At 46.0% G+C, this 24,029-nt stretch overlaps 1 protein-coding gene across 1 annotated transcript in view; it reads right to left on the bottom strand.

The window, feature by feature from the left end:
* Window positions 1-902: 902 nt before the first annotated feature.
* apc2 (APC regulator of WNT signaling pathway 2) overlaps window positions 903-24,029 on the bottom strand; it is a 118,165-nt gene continuing 95,038 nt past the window's right edge. The window contains exons 14-15 of the mRNA XM_039767118.1: window positions 11,877-12,091; window positions 903-7,751 (exon numbers count right to left, since the gene is read on the bottom strand). Of these exons, the coding sequence (XP_039623052.1) occupies window positions 2,138-7,751; window positions 11,877-12,091 (5,829 nt within the window). The 3' untranslated portion in view covers window positions 903-2,137. The remainder of the gene's footprint in view (window positions 7,752-11,876; window positions 12,092-24,029) is intronic.

Below are 24,029 nucleotides of genomic sequence, written 5' to 3'. Positions count from 1 at the left end.
AGATGGCATCACGGTTCAACACAGACACTCCTTAGAAACACAGCACCCCTCTCCACCATTTTTCCCACTACAGTTTCAGTGCTACTCTTTCTCACTGGCTTTCCGTATTTGTGGTGCTATTTGCTCGCTTTCCGACTCACAGTGCGATTTCAGTGTTGCTCTTTCTGACTGACTGGTGCTATTTGTTCGTTATTGTAAATAACGTAAATTACTTCTGAGTGGGTGCCCATGCAGCAGTTCCACCACACCAGGAATTGCTGCAGGAAGGTCACCAGGGAGCACTTCCGGGTGAAGTGTAAAAGGGGCCGCCTCACTCCATTTGGGAAGCCGGATTCGGGAGGCAGAGGACAGAGCTTGTGAGAAAGGATTGGAGGCGGCAGTAAAGAAAGCGAGAAGATGGGAAAGGACTGAGCACTGTGGGTTTGTTCATTGTGTTGAGCTGAGGACTGAGAAAAACAATAACCGTGTGTGTTTTTGGGACTTCTGAGTCAACGTGTCTGTCTGTTTCGAGGCTGATCTTCCACAACAGAAATTTTTGCAGCACGAAGCTATTTCATCCACTAGATGGCAGCGTTATTCAGGGTTAAAAACGTAAATCGGCCCTCTACACGTCACCCCGAGACTGACTTTTGGTTAACCGTAATTCTGCAGAATGCCAGGCCCGAGTCAAACTCGGGGTTAATTCCATTGCTGTTTTGAAATATTTCTAGTAAATGAATTCCAGCTCGGCTTTTTGACTAATTTTTAATAGTAACAATTTGGCTGTCGGGTATGTGGGGGAAATAAAACCTGGGAGAAGAATGGCCCGAAGCAGTCCGAGCAACCAGCCTCCACTCCCTTGCCGTCAGCCCTTGTTTTGTTCGCCAGCTGTAATCACAAGAAGACACCGGACGACTCCCATCTGTTGTAGCATAGTTGAATTTAAAACAAAAGAGATGCATTTGGTGAATAAAAGTCGATTCGTTATACATCTAGTGAGTCAGTACAACTTGTTACAGAATCGTGGATGCACACCATGTACTCTATTTACATGACAACAGAGAAAGAAATTTCTAGACCAGATGTAGAACATACGTTGCCCACTGTAGACCTGCCGCTTTATCCTACAGACCACCAGGAGGAGCAAGTAACAAAATGGGTGATCTCAACAAATAAGAGAAAATGTGACATGGATATGTTGTGCCAGGGGTATGGCCGATGGGCCGACACTCAGTTCAGATCCCACCTGTGGGCTCACCGTGGCAAGGCGTCTGCTACAGAAGGTGCCATATCAAATAAAGAGTGACAGACTCTGCCCAGTGGCCATTAGCGTGCTCTGTTATATCATTTTGTACTAAGATATACAAGTGCAGCGATTATCGTCCTCTAAAGAGAGCTCAGCTAGCAGCAATCAGATTGGATCTTGGTGGTCCTAAGAGGCAGCAGCACTTCTAGCACCCCAATGTCTTTGAGTCATTTGCATTTTTTTTTTTTTGTTTTTAAATTGTCCCTTCCCACCAGAAACAGGGGACACACACAAGAGGGGTCGAGTACTTGAGTGAGCAGGTGAAGCCGAGATAACCACAGTCAGAAGGCCTCCCCGCTACATGGGGCCTGTGGGTTCAAGTCTGGAAACGGTGCTTTGTGATTGGTAGCTGAGGCCCTTGCGCCGTGCTGCCTTTTGGCGGTTCCACGTCACCGTGGCAGGAAGGAGGTGTCAATCAAGCAACACTTTTGATCGTTTGGCGAGTTTGAAATGCATTCCTAGTTCAGTATCCAAAGCGGAATGCTTCTGATTTCGAACAGTAAATGGACCCGACGGAACCGTTCATCGGGAAAGTTTATATTTACACGCAATAAAAAAAACGCACAAAAAGGTGCACCTGAAACTGTTAAGTAACAAGACGTTCAGTCGGTTCTCGTTGCCCTGGCACACCCTTCCCGTTGAAATGTCTGTCTCGGCCTTAGGGGAGCACCAGCAGTCAGCCTAAAAATCGGGGATGGTTCACTTGAAATGGCTCCGTGGAGGACTAGGCCCCCGAAAGTCATCCTTCCAGAGGCAACGGATTCTACTGAAGTCCACGGTTAAACACCCACAAAGGGGTGAGATGGGCACACACGTGCATTGGCTTTTGTTTCCTCGGGTTTGGTAATCCACTTAGGCTTCCAGTTTCTCCGCTGGTTTCTCATTGAGGGTCAGTGCTTGCGCTTGGGCGTTCTGAGAGCCGCACGCCATGGGGCTGGGAATGTAGTTGAAGGGGGTAACTCGGACAGCCCTGCTGGGAGAACTTTGCCGGAACAAGCCCATGCCAGCTGCCGGAGCCTCCCCGGAGCAGCCTTTAAAGGAGCCAGCCTTGTCCCCCGAGTCGACATCAGGCACCAGCAAGCCGTCACCGCGTGCCACGCTAATCTTCCTGTACAGGGAACACTTTGCTGCCGTCTCCCCGAATATCGGCACCCTCTCAATGGTGGGCGAGGTGCTGGAGTTGATCCGTGTGGTGGAGAAATCCTCCGTTTGCACCGTGGCATCGCTCGTCTTCCTCGGGGGGTGTACGAATGTGGCATGCTTCTCGATAGTCGGGGGGAGCTGCCTGTGCCCATCAGTGGGGGAAGGTGCCAGAGGCAAAGCTGTCGACGGGAGAGTGCTTTTTAGAATGTGGGGCACGTCCTCGTCTTTGATCCTTCTCCAGGTCACTTTGCTGCTGGGATGAGAGTAGACCTGTGGCGGTTTCTGGATTTGTCCAGTCGGGGTGCCGCCCCGCATGCTTTTCATCTTGCCGCTGGATTCTGATGAAGAGGAGGAGGACACCACAGAGCAGGGGCTGCTGGCCCTCTTCAGCGTGTCAATGTGAGGAGATGAAGAGTGCCTTTTAAAGGTCTGCTTGTCCTTCTGCCAGGTTGCAGTGGGTTTCTTCTGGATGATCCTTGAGGGACTCTCTGAGTTGGTTCTCCTCGCCGGGCGGGTTAGGGGCGAGATCCTTTCAGCCGACATGCCCCTAGGAATCTCTGGTTCCTTGGCTTTACATTGATGTGCTGTTTTTAAGGGTTTAAGATCCTGGCAGCGTGAGGAGCAAAGAAACACCGCTGGCGCGCCACTTTGGGTTTTGCGTGGCGATGCACACTGGGAAGTGGGAACAGACCTTGAAGATGGCATCGCGGCTCTTTGCCGTATTAGGCTTGGAGACTCCTTGATGAATGTCAGCTGTCGGAGGAAACCAGAGCGCTCCGAGTCACGGGCCGTGGACATTCGGACTAGCTCCACCCTGCTGGCACTGAGCCCCCTTTTAGCAGTCACCTGGGGGGTCTGCTTGGGGCCGCTGCCCGTCTGGTTGTTTACAAAGGGAGAAATCACTTTGGTTTGCGAGCTCTGCTTGACCTGCATAAACGGGATGCGGACCGGAGATTTCTGGGTTTTCTTGTGAGCTGGAGACTTTGTGCCAGGAGTCGTCTTGGGAGAGGAACAAGGGGTTGTGCCGTTTGCTTTACGCTCCACTGGGCTTGGCGTGGTTTTACTTGGCTTGCTCTCCAGCGAGGGCGAGGTGAGTTTTTTTTGCGGATGCCTGGATGGGGTGGAATTTCGGGAGGACCCAGAGGAGCTGACTTTCGACATCCTGGCTGGAGGAGTGGAACTGCGTTTTGGCAAACTTAACTCACTCTTCTCATGGGGTTGCCCAAGTCGGTGGAGGCTTCGTGACCTTTGCTGGGCCAGGCTTGGATTTTTTGAGGGGGTCTCTGTCTTAGGTGAGGTTTTCTTGGGGTCAGTTCTTGGCGGAACATCGGCGGTCTTCTTCATGTTGGGCATATAAATCACGGTTCTGCCCCTGAACACTACGGGTAGGTTCGGTACAGGCTTGCGCTGGCCAAAGTCTAGCGGCTTGCGGGAGTCTCTGCTTTCTGTCTTTTTCAAGATTTTACTGTGTTCCTTTCTTTCTTTCTCCTCCTGCATCCCCTCTCTTTTTTCACGTGTCATCTGTAGTGTGGAGCCCATCGAGAGTCCAGATATAAAGGAGAGGACCGACTCCACGTCAGAGTCTGGTTCTTTGCAATGTGAGGCAGCCTTAAGTCTGGTCACGACCGAGTTGGCACCTTCCTGGATGGCCTGCCATTCCATGCTGTTAAGATCCGAGTCTTTGTCCGATTCACCTTCACCACTGTTGTCTTTGGGTGAGCCCCAGTCCTCTAGAATGTTCCCTGATGTCTTTCCCGACTTCTCCTTCCGCCCATTTTTCTTTCTCCTGCCCAAATGAAGCCAGTTCTGCTTGGGCATGGCTGAGGTGATACACTTCTGCAGAAGGTCATCTTCTGATTCCAGACTGACTGAGCTCAGAGAGCTGTCTTCTTCGTCCACCTTTGAAGCCCCCTGATGCTGATGCTTGTATTTACTCCACATCTGAGGGATTTTTCCGTGTTGTTCATCCAGATCCATATCGCTGAGGGAGCTTAAGGAAGAGCTGAGGGAATAGCAGGGGGGAGTCTCGTCCATAATGTTTGTATGTGGTAACCTTCCAGAAACACCTTTGTGCCAAGTGAAGCCCTGAGTTTTAACACACGCACCAGGCTTGGTTGGCACCACTCGGCTTGCCTCTTTGGTTGGCTTCTTACTGCTTTCGGAGACTTCAGGACCCATCAACTCGGTATCGTAGAAGCAGTATACTGCCTCCTCTGTCGGTGTGGTGTGACAAAACGATGGAAAGGCCAGATTGCTCTGGTTGTCATGTTGCTTCTCCGCCAGAGTGCTTTTCGGTTTGATAATTGGCAAGTTCAGCTTGTGCAAATCCTTGGGTTGAGCTTGAGTTTGAACCTGGGAGGACTGTGCAGGAGAACGGTCTCTACTCAGGGAAGACACACTGGGAGCATCTTTAGCCTGGGGATACGTTCCTCGAGTGGCGTTCCCTTTTCTACCGACCATCTTCACCTGCTGAGCTACCACATCGGTAGAGCCTGCCGCATTGGCACTTTTGAGGAGGTGAGGGAAGGAGAGGGCTTCTTGCATACCTTTCTGCACTGGCAACAGGAAGTCTTGTCTTCCTTTCCGCTTGGACTTGAAGTCGTCCTTAACCGAGTAGTGCAGTGTCTCGTCACTCAAGGATGTCGCACTAGAGAAGTTGACGGGAGTTAAGTCGGCTGAATCCGTGAACGAGGAGTCGTCTTGGAAAAATTCTTTTTCTGGCCTGCCGTTCTTTGCTCCAGAGACTTGCATGGCGTGGGTGGGCAGAAGCATGTAAACGGGCATTTGCATGGACTTGCGGGCTTGGTTGTGGAGGACTTGGGCTGATAAGCTGGACATGAGCGAAGTCTTGACCTTCTTGAACTTTGAGGGCATCGCCGAGTTAATGCATTCCTTCAGGATTTCGATGTCATCATCGGAATTGCCCTCGCCGCCTCGTTCTGCTGACTTTTCTAGTCCTAAAATGGCCCGTCCTTCGCCAGCTTCCTCACTATCCCTGTTCTCAAGGCCAAAGTTTAGACTGTCTTTCTCGTGGAACAGCGGCATCAGCTTCAGCTCAACATCCTTCTGGATGTAATGCTCATGGAGCGGCAAGGCACTGAGGCTAGAAGCGCATGAAAAGTTCTCGGTTGGCTTCTCCACCGTAAAGTAAATCATTGTGTCCAAATCAGGAGGGAAGTTAAAACGTTCCTTGAAATCGGCAATCTCCAGAAATTTCCGAAAATTACATTCCCACTGACCAGCGCTCTCCCTCTCGGGCCCACTGGTGTCCATGCAGCAGGGCGTCTTGCTGCGACTGGGGGGCATGGTTTGCCCGGGGCTGTCAGGGAGGTCACTGGGGCTGATGGTGCCACTGATCATCTCGCTGCAGGGATCGCTTTGGACAGAACTAGCGATGGATGGCGATTCGAAACTCCCCAGCGAACTGACTGAGCTGCAACGACTCATCATCAATGGCGTCTCGTGAATGTAATTCTCAGAAGAACTCGATGGAGTCATGTCGTCCTGTCGGCCTGGTGAAGTCTCTCTTAAGAAGAGTTTCTCGCGCTTTGTAGATGAAGGGATTTCAATGGGCTGGGAGGCCGGTGATGTGGAGGAGTTGCTGCTACCTTTAAATTGGTTCTGCTGATTATCAGTGAAACTTTCCTCTCCGGGAGTCTCCAGATGGTTGTCTTCTGTCTTGTCAGCTTCACATTCGTCCACTTCTATGATCTCCAGTGAAGAATCACTGTCCAGCTCATTGTCGCTTTGACTCTGCCCGTCAAGCGCCCCGTCTCCAGAAGACAGAGAAGACAGGGAGCTACAGCGGGAGAAGCAGATGGGAGTATTTTCTACAGAGTACTTCTGCAAAGTCTCCATCTGAGTTAGAGGTGTACCGTGAATGGAACCCATTGGAGAGAGCTTACTTAAGATTGTGCTGTTGGTGACAGTGGGCAGCCAGGCGTGACGCCGCCCTCCTGGTGGAGCTTGTGGACTGACTGGCTGTCGAGCAACGGAATACTTGGACATGCTCTGTATCAAGGGGACGTACTGGTAAGATGGAGACAACTTGATGGTAGGTACACTAGCCTCAGAAGAGATTTTCGATGTGTCAGTTGCTGGCGTGGGCGGTGGAGGTTCTTGGCATTTTTCCTCTAAGTCTGTACTGGACTGATTAGACAAAGACTTCCTGTCTTTCCTTTCTGTTGCCCTTTGTTGTTCTTCTGCTTGGACCTGTTCCACTCGAGATGGACAAGGTTCTTTATCCGTGTAACCCTGCTGAGCCACCTTAAGCTCCAACCTGTTGGGTCGCCTCTGGATGGCGGCAGATCTAGCTGAAGGCCTGACCTGTTCCTTGCCGCCTGAATACCCGTCACTTGTGCTGCCGCTGTTCAGACTGTCTGTGGACAGGCTGGTGTAGGCGGTCTTCAGGCGCAGAAGGGCATGGGCTTTGCTGAGTCGCTCCCTGCGGGCAAAACTGCTGGTGTCCGACAAGCGACACGGAGAGCATGATTTGGCCCGAGCTTCGTGAAGGTCATCCGAGCCATAGTGCCAGTCCATGAAGTGGTCCTCTGAACTCAAGCTGAAGCTGTCCTCGGATGATGTGTTCAGTGTAGAGATGTCCTCTACCAGCTTATCAATCTTGGCCACCGTTTTTGTGATCTTCTTAGCCAACTGCTCGGCTGCCTGAGACACCTCATCATCAGAGGGCTGAAGCTTTTTCCCTTCCTCTGGCCTGGAGTCAAGGTCTCTCTCGAACTCTCCTTCTTTCCTACGAGGTTGCATCTGGAGGAAGTTGGAAGAGTTCATGTACATAGACAGCACCGAGAAGCCACCTGTGTCCAAACCAGAAGAGATGTTGGGGGCTTCGTCATCATCAAAGCAACCGGAGTCAGAGGCGTAATCCTTGGCCAGATTCTCAATGTGCCGCAGGGGTTTGTTGATGCTGGTGAGTTTGGGGCTCTGCTGCTTGTCTATGGTGTCGAAAGTCTCGCTTAGGTTTTTGGCGTCAAGCTCAGCCTCCAGAGCTTTCTGCTTTCTCATGTAGAGTGAGGGCATACAGGACCCTGGGGAGATGACCGCGGCGTCTTTGTACTTGAGCGGCCGGTTGGTGAGTAGATTGCGCAGAGCAGCCGCACTGCCCATTGCAATCATTTTGTGCTTTGAGTTAATCAGGTTGCGCAGCATGCTGACTGCTCCCAAGTCCCACAGAAGCTCTTGATCTTGGGGGCTTCGTGCTGAGAGGTTCCATAAAGTACCACAGGCGTTGCTAACAATGGTGAGGCTGTGGGACCTGAGGTGCTGAAGTAACGTCTGAAGGCAGTTGTGATCTCTGAGGATTTGGCTGAAAAAAGAAGCAAAACAAAAAAACACATAAATATGATGTAGGAAAAGGTTCAGCTAAACATTTCACTAAAACTGGGAAAAATTTATATAGCTGAGGGGCACAGTTGCACAGTGGGTAGCGCTGCTGCCTCGCTGTTAGGAGACCCGGGTTCTCTTCCCGGGTCCTCCCTGCGTGGAGTTTGCATGTTCTCCCCGTGTCTGCGTGGGTTTCCTCCTGGTGCTCCGGTTTCCTCCCACAGTCCAAAGACATGCAGGTTAGATGGATTGGCGATCCTAAATTGTCCCTAGTGTGTGTGTGTGTGTGTGTGTGCCCTGTGGTGGGCTGGCGCCCTGCCCGGGGTTTGTTTCCTGCCTTGCACCCTGTGTTGGCTGGGATTGGCTCCAGCAGACCCCCATGACCTTGCAGTTAGGATATAGCGGGTTGGATAATGGATGGATAGATTTATATAGCTGGTCACTTAAATCAATGCCCCGAAGACTGGCCATACATGTTAAAGATTAGTAACCGGTCCTGTCTACCCAGTTTGAAAAACGTCACTGGGCACCTGACCCAGAGGAAGGAGCCTGTGGTAAAGTGAGGTCCGCAGTTGACTTGAATTTTAAATAAATAATCGCGTCTTTGTGTGGGCAGGCGTGGCAGCGCTGCGAGCGGTTCCCATGTACAATACGGGAACTGACGGCCCTGCTCTTAGTGCACAGGTGTAGGATCATCCGTGACCCTAATTGATGCCAAGAGCTGCTCATTGCCACTCCCATTCCCAGTTTAAAGCGCGAGTGCGAGAGGGGAGCATCAAGAATCGGGGGGGAAAAAAACCAAAACAAGACAAAGAAGGAGAGTGCAGCATTGGGGGGGGAGAGAGAATGAGCCTGCCGGCTAGTGTGAGAAAAGGCAGCGTGGTCAGTGGTCCTACGATGGAGCAAATGATTGGCGTTCAAGGGGCAGATCGTCCCCACTGATTGTGCAGAGGAGTGGGAGTAATCAAGGTGATCCGAGGTATGCTGGAGCGAGCGAGAAGGAAGACGAGAGGACAACCGACCCTAAGTGGTCTGGCAACGCAGCTACGGGCAGACAAAATGGGGGTCGGGATGGAGAGGATCACGGCTGCTGAAGTCTCCACCAGCTGAACGAGTAATGGGTGAGCTCTGGGGAGACTAGGAGGGAGTTGTGCTCAGCTCGTTCAAAACTGCAAGCAACAATAACCTCGATGACTGTTGGTTTTTATTCTCATTTCTCCTTGTTTTCTTAGAGAGTCAAGGCTGGGGGGCCGGCTGTCAAAAGGCAGGGTCTGCTAAAGCCCAGTGCGGCACTTCTCGTGTGATTTTGGGCTACACAATAATAAATTGCCTTGTAAATAATTGGTTTTAAGTCTCGTTTTTAATCACTCGGATTTTCACTTTTTATGGATTATTTATTTATTGACATTGACATATTATTGCATTGCACTATTTACTTCTGGAACATTTTGACTTGCTTTTAATAAGAGCGCTGAGCACTTTGCACGTTCCCCTTGCTTCATGTGTGTTTTGTCCTCATCTGCTCAGCTCATCCCAGTCATGACAGTAGATGGTGTCAGGTGCAAGAGGCTCCCATAATGGAAGAGGGAGCAAGGAGCTGACCCGCACCGTCAGCAGACACTTGACTGAAATTTGGTTGAATTATTTTAGGATTTGTACAACATCTTGTTCCAGTGTTCATCTTTCTTAGTGTTTTATTGTTTTCACTCGCTCCCCTGTTGCCGTTCTGTTTCCATTTTTTTTTAGGCTTTGTGCGTTTTATGCGAAAGCTTTTGTAAAAGCCCAAGTCTGTCTGTCTGTCCACATGAAACAACTCAGCCTCCCGTGCACCGATTTTGTTGAGATGCGGCACCCTTATTCTTCAGTGAAATTTGTCGAGACGGTTCCATTTTACGATGATTTTTCGATTTTACGATGATTTTTTAGATTTTACAGATCGCACTGCATGAAGTTTTAAAATTTCCCATTGAAAAGCACTGGCGAATTTGCAAAATCTTAAAACGGAGAAACGTTCTGTGCGACTTCAGCTATGAATTAGTTGACTGCTTCAAATTGACCCTGAGAGCGGTTGATTGAACTTGTATCTATTGTTCGGTGTCCTTGAGTGTTTAGAAAGGCGCCTACAAATAAATAAAATGTATCATTATTATTTATTATATTTCCTACATTTTCCTCTTTTACTCTTCCGACAGCCGCTTAATGAAGTTCTGAGTAAAGGGTCTGAATACAGTCGACCCCCACGAAGTTGCGGTTCAGAGTTTGCAGCCTCAGTCGTTTGCGGATTTTTCCTTAGAACCTAACTAATAATTGTTTGCGGAAACCACAAATTTCCTCCGCAATATTTTTATGGCTTTTTTCGTGGCAATACTGTACTGTAGAGAGAACACAAAGCAACCGTAGAGGAAAACACGGCTTGGGATGATGAAATACCCCCTGTACTCAGAGGCGGGAGGTTTGAAAGTAGCCAATCCGAGAGCGTTATTCATTTCTCCAGGCTGCTGATTGGCTGCTGCCTTGTGACGCATCTCCGGCAGATGCAGCCCAGCATAATCACATCATAACGGTTTACCGCGTGTAGCTATCTTGAGTGTTTCGCCGAGTGTTCTCGTGTTTTTCGCTTTGTTCTTCTTAAAGCCCTACGATGCCGCCCAAGCGCCTGAAGAAGAGGTGCCACCCGAGGAGCTGTAAATCCTCTGCTTTGCTGTGCAGTCATTATCTTTGTTACAAACCTTCATCGTACTGCACAGCTAATTCATCATCATCATCTTCAATCAATATCATTCATTATTGGTGAGTAGCCATACATTTTACTGTATTTTTATTAAATTATTACTGTATTTACTCTACTTAATACCAAAGAAAACTCGCTTGCATGAATTCCAGTACACATAGCGGTAACATCAGTATTTTACATTCTAGCACTGTGGGAGACATAGCAGTACAGTACTGTACAGTAGACGGGTTTACCTTTACATTCTGTTTTTTAGGGTAATGTATTAAGCCGAGTTTGAAATGAAATTAAACTGTTTAGGGTGTAAGTTATAAAATTAGGCATTTTTTGACCACATCCAAAATTCATGGTTTATCCCAGTTCACAGGGTGCTCTAGGAACGTAACTCCCGCTAATTTCAAGGTTAGGCTGTACTTGTGTGACATTTGAGTTTTTTTGTTTTTTTTTAATAAATCTACAAAAATTTCAAAAATGTAAAATCCTGTTTTCACTTGGTCATTCATTTCCCTTGATAAGAGGAAATATATTCTTCTTCCTTTGGCTGCTCCCGTTAGATGTCGTCACAGCAGATCATCTTTTTCCATCTCTTCCTGTCCTCGTCATCTTGTTCTGTCACACCCATCACCTGCATGTCCTCTCTCTCCATATCCATAAACCTCCTCTTAGGCCTTCATCTTCTCCCCTTACCTATCAGCTCTATCCTTACCACCCTTCTCCCAATATACCCAACATGCATCTCCCCTCTGCACATGTCCAAACCAACACAATCTCGCCTCTCTGACTTTGTCTCCCAACCGTCCCACCTGAGCTGACCCTCTAATGTCCTCATTTCCAATCCTGTCCATCCTCATCAGACCCAATGCCAATCTTAGCATCTTTAACTCTGCCACCTCCAGCTCTGTCTCCTGTGCCACCGTCTCCAACCCATATAACATAGCTGGTCTCATGACCGTCCTGTAGACCTTCCCTTTCACTCTTGCTGATACCCGTCTGTCACAAATTACTCCTGGAAATAAGTGAACTGAAATAATTTTACCACAAGGCTGCAGCAGCAAAATGTTTAAAAAGTGAAGGCGTCTGATTATCTTCTGAATTCACTGTAACTTTCCTAAAATGGAAATGTGACCCGAAAATGAAAGTTTTGAGAAGATGTGCCCAAAATTGAAGGAAGGAGAAGATGAACTGAATTGATTTTTTAGCAAAGGCAGCAGCATAACACTATGGTGAAAACGTGAAGGGGTCCGAAGACCTCCTGCATTTACTGCACACATTGAATTTGACATTCTTGCCCATCTTTGACAATCAGATAAATGAAAACTCCAGCTGTGAATCCTACACTTACAACTTCTCAGGTTTTCTTGTTTGTTTTAAACTTACCGATAATCTTCACGGGTGGCCACCAGGCTGGAGACATTACGCAGGATTCCTCCACCACTCTCGATGATGGCCAGCGAGTTACTCTGGCATTTGTACGTCAAAGTGCTGACCAAAAAGGCCAACGCCCCCTCCACTGAGCAAATGGCGACTTTGTTTTCGGTGCTGTGAGCAGAGAGGTTCCAGAGAGCACTGAGGAGGCTCTTCAGCGTTGACTCCTGCGGGTTTAAGAGACACAGGAGAAGATGAGAGACATGTTGGTATCTCTGACTACACTGGGAGCAGGCGCAGGAACAACACCCAGAAAACAGGATGGAGGATGGAGGGCTGGTTAGTGCTGTGGGACATGAGGGTCTGGCCCCGGTAGCGCTGCTTTTTCTGATATGGGTTGTTGTAGTCATTGCAGTTTTTACACAGAATTTGCATTCATGTGTGGTTTTGTACACTGCAGTTCGTTTTTGGTGCATTTCTTATCATTTTGACTTGCTGTGGAAAAGTTTTAATTGCTGCCATGTCTCAGCCAGGGTTCTTTGTATGGTCTCGTACGGTTTGTGAAGTATCACCATGGGCAGACCCATTGACTGTGGACCTTAAGGACCTGAAACCCACCGTGGTCTCCACATCTTTCACCCCTTAGCCTAGGCAAGAGAGACGGATAACCTGGGTACCCCTTCAGGCCTGGATCTAGACGGTCTTTATAATTCTTGGACTTTAAGTATTCTTTGCCTTATTGCAATGTCTTTTGACACTTAAGTACTGTTTGGCGTACTTTGCATATCTGACTTTTAAGAATGGCTTGGCCTATTTCACAATTGTATCTGTTTGTATTTTCGGTCTCTTATTTGCCTTGGTTCTTAAATATTGTTTGACTTTCTTCCTCTTCATCTTTTCCCACTTCTGTCTGAGATCAATGTGCCTGATCAACCATCTCCCTATAGCAAGCTCCTGCACCTCCTTCCTAGTCAAGTCCTTTTTGCTTTAGATCCTCTTTTACTTTATCCATTTACATCCACTTAAGCCTTCCTTACTTGCTCTTCCATTTCCATTAAACTTTTCCCCACATTTTCCTTGTCTCTCCTTATTACATTACCATACCACTTCAACTGCCTTTCCTGTACTATCTTAGACGTCTCTCCCACTTTTGTTGTACCTCTGATTGGCTCATTTCGTATTCTGTCCTTTTTCTGTAACTCCACACATCCATCTCCACTTACTGCCCATGTCTCAGCTCCATACATCATTGCTGGTCTTATCATTGTCAAGGAAACCTGACCTTTAACCTTTGCATTAATTCACATGACACTCCTGATACCTCCTTCCAATTGCTCCATCCACACTGCACTCTGTGGGTTATCTCTACGTCTAATTCTTCATCTCGGGTTACCACTGATCTAGATACTTAAATATATCCACTCTATTCAATAGCTCTTCTCCCTGCAACATATCTTCTGAGTCCTCCTCATTAAACCTCAGATAGAGGACTAAAGATTAAAGGAAGAAGACAGACTATCTTCTGAATCCCTTCTCCATTCTTCAGCTTCTTCTCCAATTCCTCTTTTCTGCTGCTACACAACACAATGTCGTCAGCACAAAGCCTGCACCTGGGGGACTGGTCTTTTATCTCACGGGTCAACACATCCATAAGCAGATCAAAGAGATCCCTGACGCTGACCTCCTGTACCTGGGATCTTGTTTGTTACCCCAACAATTTTATGGAATTGTAATTTTGTAATTATGTAATTGTAAAATTGTAATTTTGCCATAATAATTGTAATAATAATAATTATTATAATAATAATAATTATAATAATTGCAATAATAATAATTGTAATAATTGTAATTTTGTAATTATATACAGTAATCTCTTCTCGATCGTGGGGGTTGCATTCCAGAACCCCCCGCGATAGATGAAAATCCGCAAAATAGAAACCATATGTTTGTATAGTTATTTTTAGATATTTTAAGCCCTTATAAACTCTCCCACCCTGTTAACATTATTAGAGCCCTCTAGACATGAAATAACACCCTTTAGTCAAAAGTTTAAACTGTGCTCCATGACAAGACAGAGATGACAGTTCTTTCTCACAATTAAAAGAATGTAAACAGATCTTCTCTTCAAAGGAGCGCCGTCAGGAGCAGAGAATGTCAGAGAGAGAGAGAGAGAGAGAGAAAAGCAAACAATCAAAAAATCAATATGTGCTTTTAAGTATGCAGAAGCTCCGCGATAAAGCGGCATTTTGTAGAGGAGCGTCCGTATCCTGTAGGCAAACAGCCTCTGTGCAAACAGACCCTCTGCTCACACCCTCTCCGTCAGGCAGAGAGAGTGAGAGAGAGAGAGAAAAGCAAACAATCAAGCACCGTGCGGGAAGCATATCGTATATCATTGAGGAGTTAATATGTAATACATGCTCTGATTGGGTAGCTTCTAAGCCATCCGCCAATAGCGTCCCTGGTATGAAATCAACTGGGCAAACAAACTGAGGAAGCATGTACCATAAATTGAAAGACCCATTGTCCGCAGAAATCCGCGACCCAGCAAAAAATCCGTGATATACAGTATATTTAGATATGCTTACATTTAAAATCCGCGATGGAGTGAAGCCGCGAAAGTCGCAGCGCGATATAGCGAGGGATCACTGTAATTGTAATTTTGCCATAATAATTGTAATAATAGTAATAATAATTATAATAATTGTAATAATAATAATTGTTATAATTGTAATAATTGTGATTTTATAATTATGTAATTTTGCGATAATAATTGTAATAATAATAATAATTGTTATAATTGTAATAATAATTGTAATAATACTAATTGTTATAATTGTAATAATAATTGTAATAATTGTGATTTTGTAATTATGTAATTGTAATTTCGTTACCCCAATAATTTTATGTAACCCGAGTGTTTACTCCATCATACATATCCTGGACAATCCTCACCTCACATACATCTATGGTCTTTCTTTGTCTCTCATGCACCTCCAGACTTCTTGATGTGGCGCTCTATCATAAGTCTTCTCAAATCGATAAACACCATGTGCAATCCTTTCTGTTTTTCTTGATGTTTTTCTATGAGGTGTCTTGATGCAAAGACTGCATCAGTTGTTCTTCTCCTTGGTATAAAACCAAACTGCTCCTCCCCTGTGGTGGTCTCTATTTGCTTTATCCCACTGAAGTTTCTATAATCCTTTTATGTTAGGCCTTGCTAAGTATTGTTTGATCTATTTTGTATTTTGGGTCTTTTATATTTTTGGGCCTTTGGGCTCTTTTGTATGTTTGGTCATTAAGTATTGTTGGGCTTATTTAATAATTTTATCTTTTTATATTTTTAGTCTTTAGGCATTGTTTTGCCTATTTTGCATTACCTTTAATATTTTTGGCCTTTACGTATTGTAAATACGTCACAAACAGAGTTGCTTGTTGTATGCAAATGCTCATTTAGACAAGTCAGATTCATTTTGGAACAAAGTGCTTTGGACTGATGAGACAAAAATTGAGTTATTTGGTCAGAACAAAAAGCGCTTTGCATGGCGGAAGAACAACACCACAGTCTAAGAAAAACACCTGCTACCTCCTGTCAAATGTGGTGGAGGTTCCATCATGCTGTGGGGCTGTGTGGCCAGTTCAGGGACTGGGGCCCTTGTTAAAGTCGAGGGTCGGATGAATTCAACCCAATATCAACAAATTCTTCAGGATAATGTTCAAGCATCAGTCACAAAGTTGAGGTTACGCAGGGGTTGGATATTCCAATAAGACAATGACCCAAAACACAGTCGGAAATCTACAAAGGCATTCATGCAGAGGGAGAAGTCCAATGTTCTGGAATGGCCGTCACAGTCCCCTGACTTGAATATCATCGACAATCTATGGGATGATTTGAAGCAGGCTGTCCATCAAATTGAACTGAACTGGAGAGATTTTGTATGAAGAATGGTCAGAAATACCTCCATCCAGAGTCCAGACACTCATCACAGGCTATAGGAGGACAGTGTCGAGAGGCTCAAAGGAGCAAAAGGAGGCTCAACTAAGTATTGATGTCATATCTCTGTTGGGATGACCAAATTTATGCACCTGGCTAATTTTGTTATGATGCATATTTTCTGTTAATCCAATACACTTAATGTCACTGCTGAAATCCTGCTGTGTCCATAAGGCATGTCAGATATTAAAAGGAAGTTGCTACTTTGAAAGCTCAGCCAATGAGAAACAAAAATCCAAAGAATTAAGAGGGGCTCCCAAATTTTTTCATATGACTGTACTTGCTACTTTGGTGTCACTGGCATTCAACTCTGACATTTTACCCATCAAACTGCATGGCGTTCAGTGAAAAGTCTTGCTTCTAAGAGTTGCACTTAAAGTCGGTTATGTTTCAAGTTGAAGTTTTTTCTTTGCAATCATGGTACATTATATGTTAATATGCCACCTGAAACTGTTTTAAAGTAAAGTATTTTTTATAAATAAAAAAATACAAAAAAACAACAAGCCTATTCTTGCATGTTGAAATGGAGATGATAGGGTATGCACCCAAACGTCAAACAAAAGCTTTAACCTCCTTGGCATTAACCCCAAGCGTGTCTCGGGCTCAGAATTACGCAATTACAGTAAACAGTGTGATAGACGGTCGGCAGCTCGACCCGGCCGGGATGCCCACAGAGTGGAATGATGGGGGATGACAGCCTCTTTGGGACACTACTTCCCCCAAGATACCAGATGGCAGCTTCCCTGCAGCATAGCGGTACCCAGGAGTCCCGCAGGGCACCATGGGATCTGTAATTTGACTGCACAGCTCAGTGGTTGCTGCCAGGAGATGCTTCAGGAGGGCTTGGGGACTCGTACTTTTTCCATAGCCCGGAAATACTGTCGAGCCACCGGGACAGAAGCCCAGAAGTACTTCCGGACTGACAGAAAACTTCTTCATCTCCATCTGACCCGAAAGTGCTGGAAAGAACAGAATCGCTTCCGGGTCGGGCACAATTTAAAGGGAACCCAGTAAGTGAGCTGGAGTCAGGAGGTGTAGGACAGAGCTTGCTGGGAGGTGTGGAGGAGAGAATTGTGAATGTTCTTGTGTTTATTGAATTGTCTGTTGGTGGCTGTGGTGCTTGACGAGCTCCGCGAAAGAAGAACTCTTTAACAAACTAGGGGGCTTCACCCCCTGCTTGCTTCGCTCGCCAACCCCCGTGTTTGGTTTTTCGGATACACACTTTCAAGATTTTTTTTTTCTTTGAATTGTTGCTATTTTATTTATTTCAGAACTTCTGTGCTGTGTTGAATCTTTTTAATGAGGTCCGTGAGACGTGTTTAATGATTCAGGACAGGTTTCTCTGTTTGGAATTTCAGCACAGACAAAACGATCTTCATCATCAGCAGTTAATCCTTTTTTTTTTGCAAAGTAACCAATAAATGCATGCGAGTTTTTGAAATTCTCTGACTTAAACGTCAAAGCCTTACAATATTGACATACGTCTGACATATCACCTCTGTCCATATATTCGATCTCCATTCGCCTTTTCGTTATTTCTCCGAGTAATAATTTCTCTTTCTTTGCGCTAATGCGATCTTTGCTTTCTTTTTTTTTGACACTGTCATTTTTTTCTGCTCTCATTTTCTCTAACCTGCTCTGCATGTGTTTGGCCTCCCTTTGTTTTTTAACCTCTTTTTGACGTTTTACTTTGTTTTCTACTCTTTGTCTTTTATTTCTGTCCTCGCCTTGTCCTGCTTTTTGTTTCAATGACACCTGGTCCGTGGTGATTCTTTTCCCTTTTTCGAGTAATAATTTCCATTTGTTTGCACTCCTGCGATCTTTACTTTCTTTTTTTATACTTTCTAATTTTCCTAATTTCATATCCTTTAACTTTCTCCACATGTGTATCGTGCCAACGTTTTGTTTTTTTTTGAGCCTTTTGGATTCCACTGCTTTCATAATCTCTGACCTGCTCTGCATGTGTCTAGCGCCAATGTTTGTGAACGTCTTTATGAAATTCTACTTTGTCTTTTCATTCTGAGCCCGATTGCAATTCCACTTGTTCCGGGCTGATAATGACTTTCCTTACTTTCTGAATCTGCACCTCGATTATTCTTTTTCTTTTTGGTCTCTCCAACGCTTTTGAGTCTCTTTTCTCCGCACTGCTTTCTTCTTCGCTTAGTCGTCTACGTTTCATTTTTAACGTACTGTCCTTATACGCTTTATATGTGCTGAGAGCCCTGGATCTGCGTCTGCTCAGATCCTTCACACCACTGAGTGTGTTGCTGGCCGTGGTTGTAAGTAGGGCGTGACTTGCATGAATCTCAATGTTCTACGTCATTGCGAGACGGCGCATAGTCTCATGTCTAAGGTTCCCGCGAGACGCTCCGTGGCCAATCTATTTAGTCTCGCGGTTTCTTTTACAGTAAGTGTCTTTCAGGATCCTAATGTGAAGATCACGTCTCGTCTCCCGTCTTTCTCTCCCAGGATATTTTTTTTTTTTTAATAGAGAGATATCTTCTTGGTGCTCTTAATTTGTGTCCTGTGCGTCTGTCTGTTGGGTTTAAAGGCGCAACAGTGCCACCAACAGTGCCACCTAGCGTCTTACAACAGCTAGTCTCTCTTGGGCTGACGTGTAATGATCCGCTTTACATTTTTAAACCCAAATAATGCTCAGGACAGTATTCTGCTGCAATTGAGTAGATGAAATAATATCATGCTGCAAAAACATCATGAAAAATTTCTAGGCGTTTTACCACTCATCAATATCCATGAGCGGGACGGAGCCTCCAACTAAAAACACAATGGCAAACAAGAAGCGATAAAGGCAGTTTAAGAACGAACTGAGACTGATCCACTGCTCAAAGCGAGAGACAGGGATGATGATGTGAAGTGGCGTTGACATGGAAAGTGAACCTGATGCATCATTCGGCGTTGTATGACTGAACTGTTGATATGCCTGCTGTCACAGATGTCTGGGGTCCTTACCTGGCCGGGAGGCCTGGAGGGACCGGATAGAGACATTAAAAGCTTCCAGGTAAGGAGGACACAACCACCCTGGAGCAGGAGAGGACCACGGGAGAGGAGGAGAGACTTTCCAACTCGTTGGGACCCTTGGCCACCGCCCTTTGGGGGCCTTAAGCCTTCTAGAACCCGGGAGAACTTTACTTCTGCCACACTTGGCAAGATGGCAGAGGAACCTGCCAGGGACACCCTGAGTGCTTCCGGAGCAACAACAACAACAAGAACAACATTTATTTCTATAGCACATTTTCATACAAGCAGTAGCTCAAAGTGCTTTACATATTAAAGAATAGAAAATTGAAAGACACAATTATAAAACACAAAATAAATCAACATTAATTAACATCGAATAAGAGTAAGGTTCAATGGCCAGGGGGGACAGAAAAAACAAAAAAACTCCAGACGGCTGGAGAAAAAAATAAAATCTGTAGGGATTCCAGACCATGAGACCACCTGACCAGTCCCCTCTGGGGGCAAAGGGCAGCACTTCCGCCACACCAGGAAGTGCTGCCGGAAGATCGTCACCAGCCACCTGGAGCAGGAGCACATCCGGGCGGGAATAAAAGGTGCCGCCTCCCAGCAATCTGGGAGCTAGAGTCGGGAGTGGGAGCTGGACGAAGCTCCCAGGAGAAGAGTAGAGGTGGCTAAAGACTGGGAAAAGAAGGTTTATTGGGGAGATTTATTGCTGAGTGCATTGTGTGGTGTGTCGGTCTGTCTGTGTCACCATGTAACAGGGTCGTGTGAAGCTTCAGCACGGTGTAATGCTAGCTGTGTAACAAAAAGGCAAAATAATTGTGAGTGAGTGCAAGGACAAGGTAGACGTTGTTGAAGAAGGCTGGTGCAGACACCCTCAGCCCCAATGGAAGCTCTCGGAGTCTCAGGACAGGCAGCAGACTCAGTTCAGATGGGAATGAGTGAGCAGACATAGGCACCGATTACAATTCTCATCATATGAGCCGTTATTCATCCTCATCTGACTCCTGTCATTCCCCTCCTCTAATTAATTCCACCGAGATTGTCATCTGTCCATCATGTCTGTCTGACAAGACCTACCTGTGCTCCCTGCTGGCCCGACACTTGCTAACGCTAGTTCACGTTCTCTCTCTAGGCGAGGTGCCCATCCTTTCCAGCTCTCCTGCACATCCAACCTTTGGCTTAATGAACTACTGGTGGTTTCCAGTTCATACAGAATAATAAATATGCAGTGGGTATAGAAAAGAGTCCCCCACTTTGAAACATTCACATTTTTTGCTTTACAGACTTAAATGAAAACACACAATCTAATATTTTTTCCAGCTTTACTTACTCAATGCAATCTCTAACATCCAAGTGAAAGACATCACAGCTACAGTTCAGAAAAATTGAAATCCTGAGATTAAGAAATAAAGGACTCTCCCCCCCACCTCCTAACCTCACTCAGGTGTCAGTGCCCACCATTCCCATTGCAGTTACTGGCTTCCTCCCCCCTGTGATCAGTTGTAATGAGTGTGATTAGTGAAGCTCTTCCTGGTCCATTCATTCCCTTACTTGGTAGAGCAACTGACAGCAAACACCTGACTATGGGGGGCAAACCACTTTCAAAAGATCTCAGGGACAGAGTTGTGGACGGACATAAGGCAGGAGATCTCAAAGGCTTCATCAGTCCCAAGGTGCTCAGTAAAGTCCATCATAAAGAAGTGTTTGGTACGACTAGGACCCTCCAAAGTGGATGGAAGAGCAAGGAGGAAACTGGGAAGAGAGGCTACCGAGAGGCCAATGGCCACTTTGAAGGAGTTACAGGGTTTGATGGTAAAGAGTGGGCATTGTGTGCAGGTGACAACAATTTCACAAGCGCTCCACCATTGTGGCTTGTTCAGGAGGTTCGCAAGGAAATACAATACAATACAATTTATTTTTGTAAAGCCCAAAATCACACAAGAAGTGCTGCAGTGGGCTTTAACAGGCCCTGCCTCTTGACAGCCCCCCAGCCTTGTTTTTCTCTAAGAAGACAAGGAAAAGCTCCCAAAAAAAGTTCAGTGAGAGACCCCTTTCTAGATAGGTTGGGTGTGCAGTGGGCGTCAAAAAGAAGGGGGTCAATACAATACAATACACAGAACAGAACAAATCCTCAATACAGTATCAAAAATTTAAAAATGACAAGTATGGAGCAGAATTTAACAGTAGATGATATCCCATAAGGCGGCACAGTGGCGCAGTGGGTAGTGCTGCTGTCTCGCAGTTCGCTTCCCCGTTCCTCCCTGCGTGGAGTTTGCATGTTCTCCCCGTGTCTGCGTGGGTTTCCTCCCACAGTCCAAAGACATGCAGGTTAGGTGGATTGGTGATTTTGAATTGTCCCGTGTGTGTGCTCGGTGTGTGTGTGTGCCCTGCGGTGGGCTGGCGCCCTGCCCAGGATTGGTTCCTGCCTTGTGCCCTGTGTTGACTGGGGTTGGCTCCAGCCGACCCCTGTGACCCTGTGTTTGGATTCAGCGAGTTGGAAAAAGGATGGATGGATGATATCACATAATATGAATTGGAGTCCTGGAGACCTCGGCCATCAAGCTGCCTCCCCCATTTGGCCATTCCACAGCTGAGTCAGCGCTGGGCCAGCCAATCCGATGAAAGGACGCCCCTACCCCACGATTCCTGCGATCCTCCATCAGGGATGAGTTTACCTTAGGCAGGCAAAACAACCTGGCAGGTGGGCCGTGGCACCAGGTGCCACATTTGAGTACCAAAGAAAAAGCCCCTTCTCAAGAAAGGCCACATTATGTCTTGTATGATTTTTGTCAGAAGGCACCTTCACGATTCTGATGCCAAGTGGAAAAAGGTCTTATGGTCAGATGAGACCAAAATCAAACTCTTTGGTCAAACGGTACACCAATGCAGCTCACCATCCACAACACACCATACCCATAGTACAGCATGGAGGGGGCAGCATCCTGTTGAGGGGGACTTGGGGCTATCATTAGGGTAGAAGGAAAAATAGATGGGGTGAACTCCCATCAAATTCTGGAGGAAAACCTGCTACCCTCTGCCAGAAAGTTGAAGATGAGCACAATGTTGACCTTTCAATATGACAACGACCCGAAGCACACTGCAAAACTGACCACCCAGTGGCTGAAGGAGACAAAAGTGAATGTCCTGGTGTGGCCAGTCAGAGCTCAGACCGAAATCACACTGAAAATCTGTGGAAAGATCTGAAGATAGCAGACCACCAACGCTCACCATGCAATGTGACCAAACTTGGAAAAAACTGTGCTTTTAACTTCTAAAGCATTAAATGGCCGAGGTCCGGCTTACATGTCTGAACTTATCATGACTTACAAACCAGAGTGCACATTAAGATCTCAAGATGCCGGTCTGCTTACGATTAATAAAATAACAGTGGGAGGTCAAGCTTTTAGTTACAGGACCCCTAAACTGTGGAGTGGTCTGCCTGCTACTATAAGAGACACCCCTTCGGTCACAGCTTTTAAATCCCGTCTGAAGACTCACGACTTTAGTTTAGCACACCCTGACTAGAGCTGCTGATTAACTGTGCAGACTGCATCTCTGTTATCAGTCATCAGCACTAAAACAGAAGTAACATGACAGTTAGAATTTGTTTCTAACCCTCATCTATTCTGTTTCTTTTCTCGGTACTCAAATGTGGCAACTTGGTGCCAATGCCCACCTGCCAGGTTGTTTTGCCTGCCTATGGTAAAGTCATCTCTGAGGGAGGATCACAGGAATCATCGGGTAGCCAGCCATCAGATTGGCTGGCCCAGCGCTGACTCAGCTGTGGAATGGCCAAATGGGGGAGGCAGCTTGATGGCCGAGGTCTCCAGGACTCTAAACAAATCCAAATTATATTATGGGATATCATCTACTGTTAAATTCTGCTCTGTACTTGTACATTTTTTATTTTTTATACTGTATTGAGGATTTGTTCTGTTCTGTTCTGTGTATTCTGTGCACTGCACGCCGATCCTACCTGGAAAGGGGTCTCTCTTTGAACTGCCTTTCCCGAGGTTTCTTCCATTTTTTTCCCTACAAAGGTTTTTTTTAAGGAGTTTTTTCTTGTCTTCTTAGACAGTCGAGGCTGGGGGGCTGTCAAGAGGCAGGGCCTGTTAAAGCCCATTGTGGCACTCCTTGATTTTAGGCTATACAACAAATAAATGGCATTGTATTGTATTGTAAAGAAGAATGGGGGGCAAATATCTAGATGTGCAAAGCTGATAGAGAAGAATTCCAACAGACTCAAGGCTGTCATTAAAGGAAAAGGTGGGTCAACAAAATGACCTTGACATTGGGGGGGCTGATCCTTTATTAATCTCAGTAGGTCTTGTTTTTTGATTTTTTATCATTTTTCTGAACTGTAACTGTGATGTCTTTCACTTGGATGTTAAAGGTTGCATTTAGTAAGTAAAGCTGGGAAGAAATATTAGTTTGTGTGTTTTCATTTAAGGCTGTAATGTGAAAAAATGGGAATATTTCAAAGGGGGGGGGGATTCTTTTCTATACCCACAGTATAATGGGGATGTGGCACAAGTACAGTGATTAGCAGTTCCTGGCATCAATCATGGACCTGTGCACTTTAGTGTGGATACATCCAAACCCGCATCGCACCCAGGAACCCGGGTGCCACACTACCACACCCCCTCCTTAAGCCGCGACTGTGCTCATTATTTATTTAATCCAGTAAAGCTGGAAAAAGTATTGGTTTCTGTGTTTTCATTTAAGGCTGTAAAGCAAAAATAATGGGAATACAGTGGAACCTCGGTTTGCGAGCATAATTCATTCCGGAAACGCGCTCGCAGTCCAAAGCACTCGTATATCAAAGTGAATTTCCCCATAAGAAATAATGGAAACTCAGATGATTCATTCCACAACCCAAAACTATTCATATAAAAATGATTAATACAAAATATAAAGTAAAAATACATAAAACAAATTAACCTGCACTTTACCTTTAAAAAGAATCATGGCTGGTGTGAGTGAGTTTCTAAACTCTTGTGGGATTCCACCCAACGGGACGACACACGGAAGAGCGTCCCAAAGCAAATCGCAGTCTCCCAGCGCTGTAGCAGTTCGCCGTATAAGCGCATCCAAAAAGATCGCAGACTTGCTATATGCGCCTGTCGTCAATGGGTCATACAAGGAACATTATAAAGATCCCGCTACAATAAATAACAGCGCTGTTGCTGTTT

The sequence above is a fragment of the Polypterus senegalus genome, chromosome 10, assembly GCF_016835505.1.
Source record: "Polypterus senegalus isolate Bchr_013 chromosome 10, ASM1683550v1, whole genome shotgun sequence".
Lineage (NCBI taxonomy): Eukaryota > Metazoa > Chordata > Cladistia > Polypteriformes > Polypteridae > Polypterus > Polypterus senegalus.
Note: the sequence above shows the minus strand (reverse complement) of the source record. Positions and strands in the feature narration are given on the sequence as shown.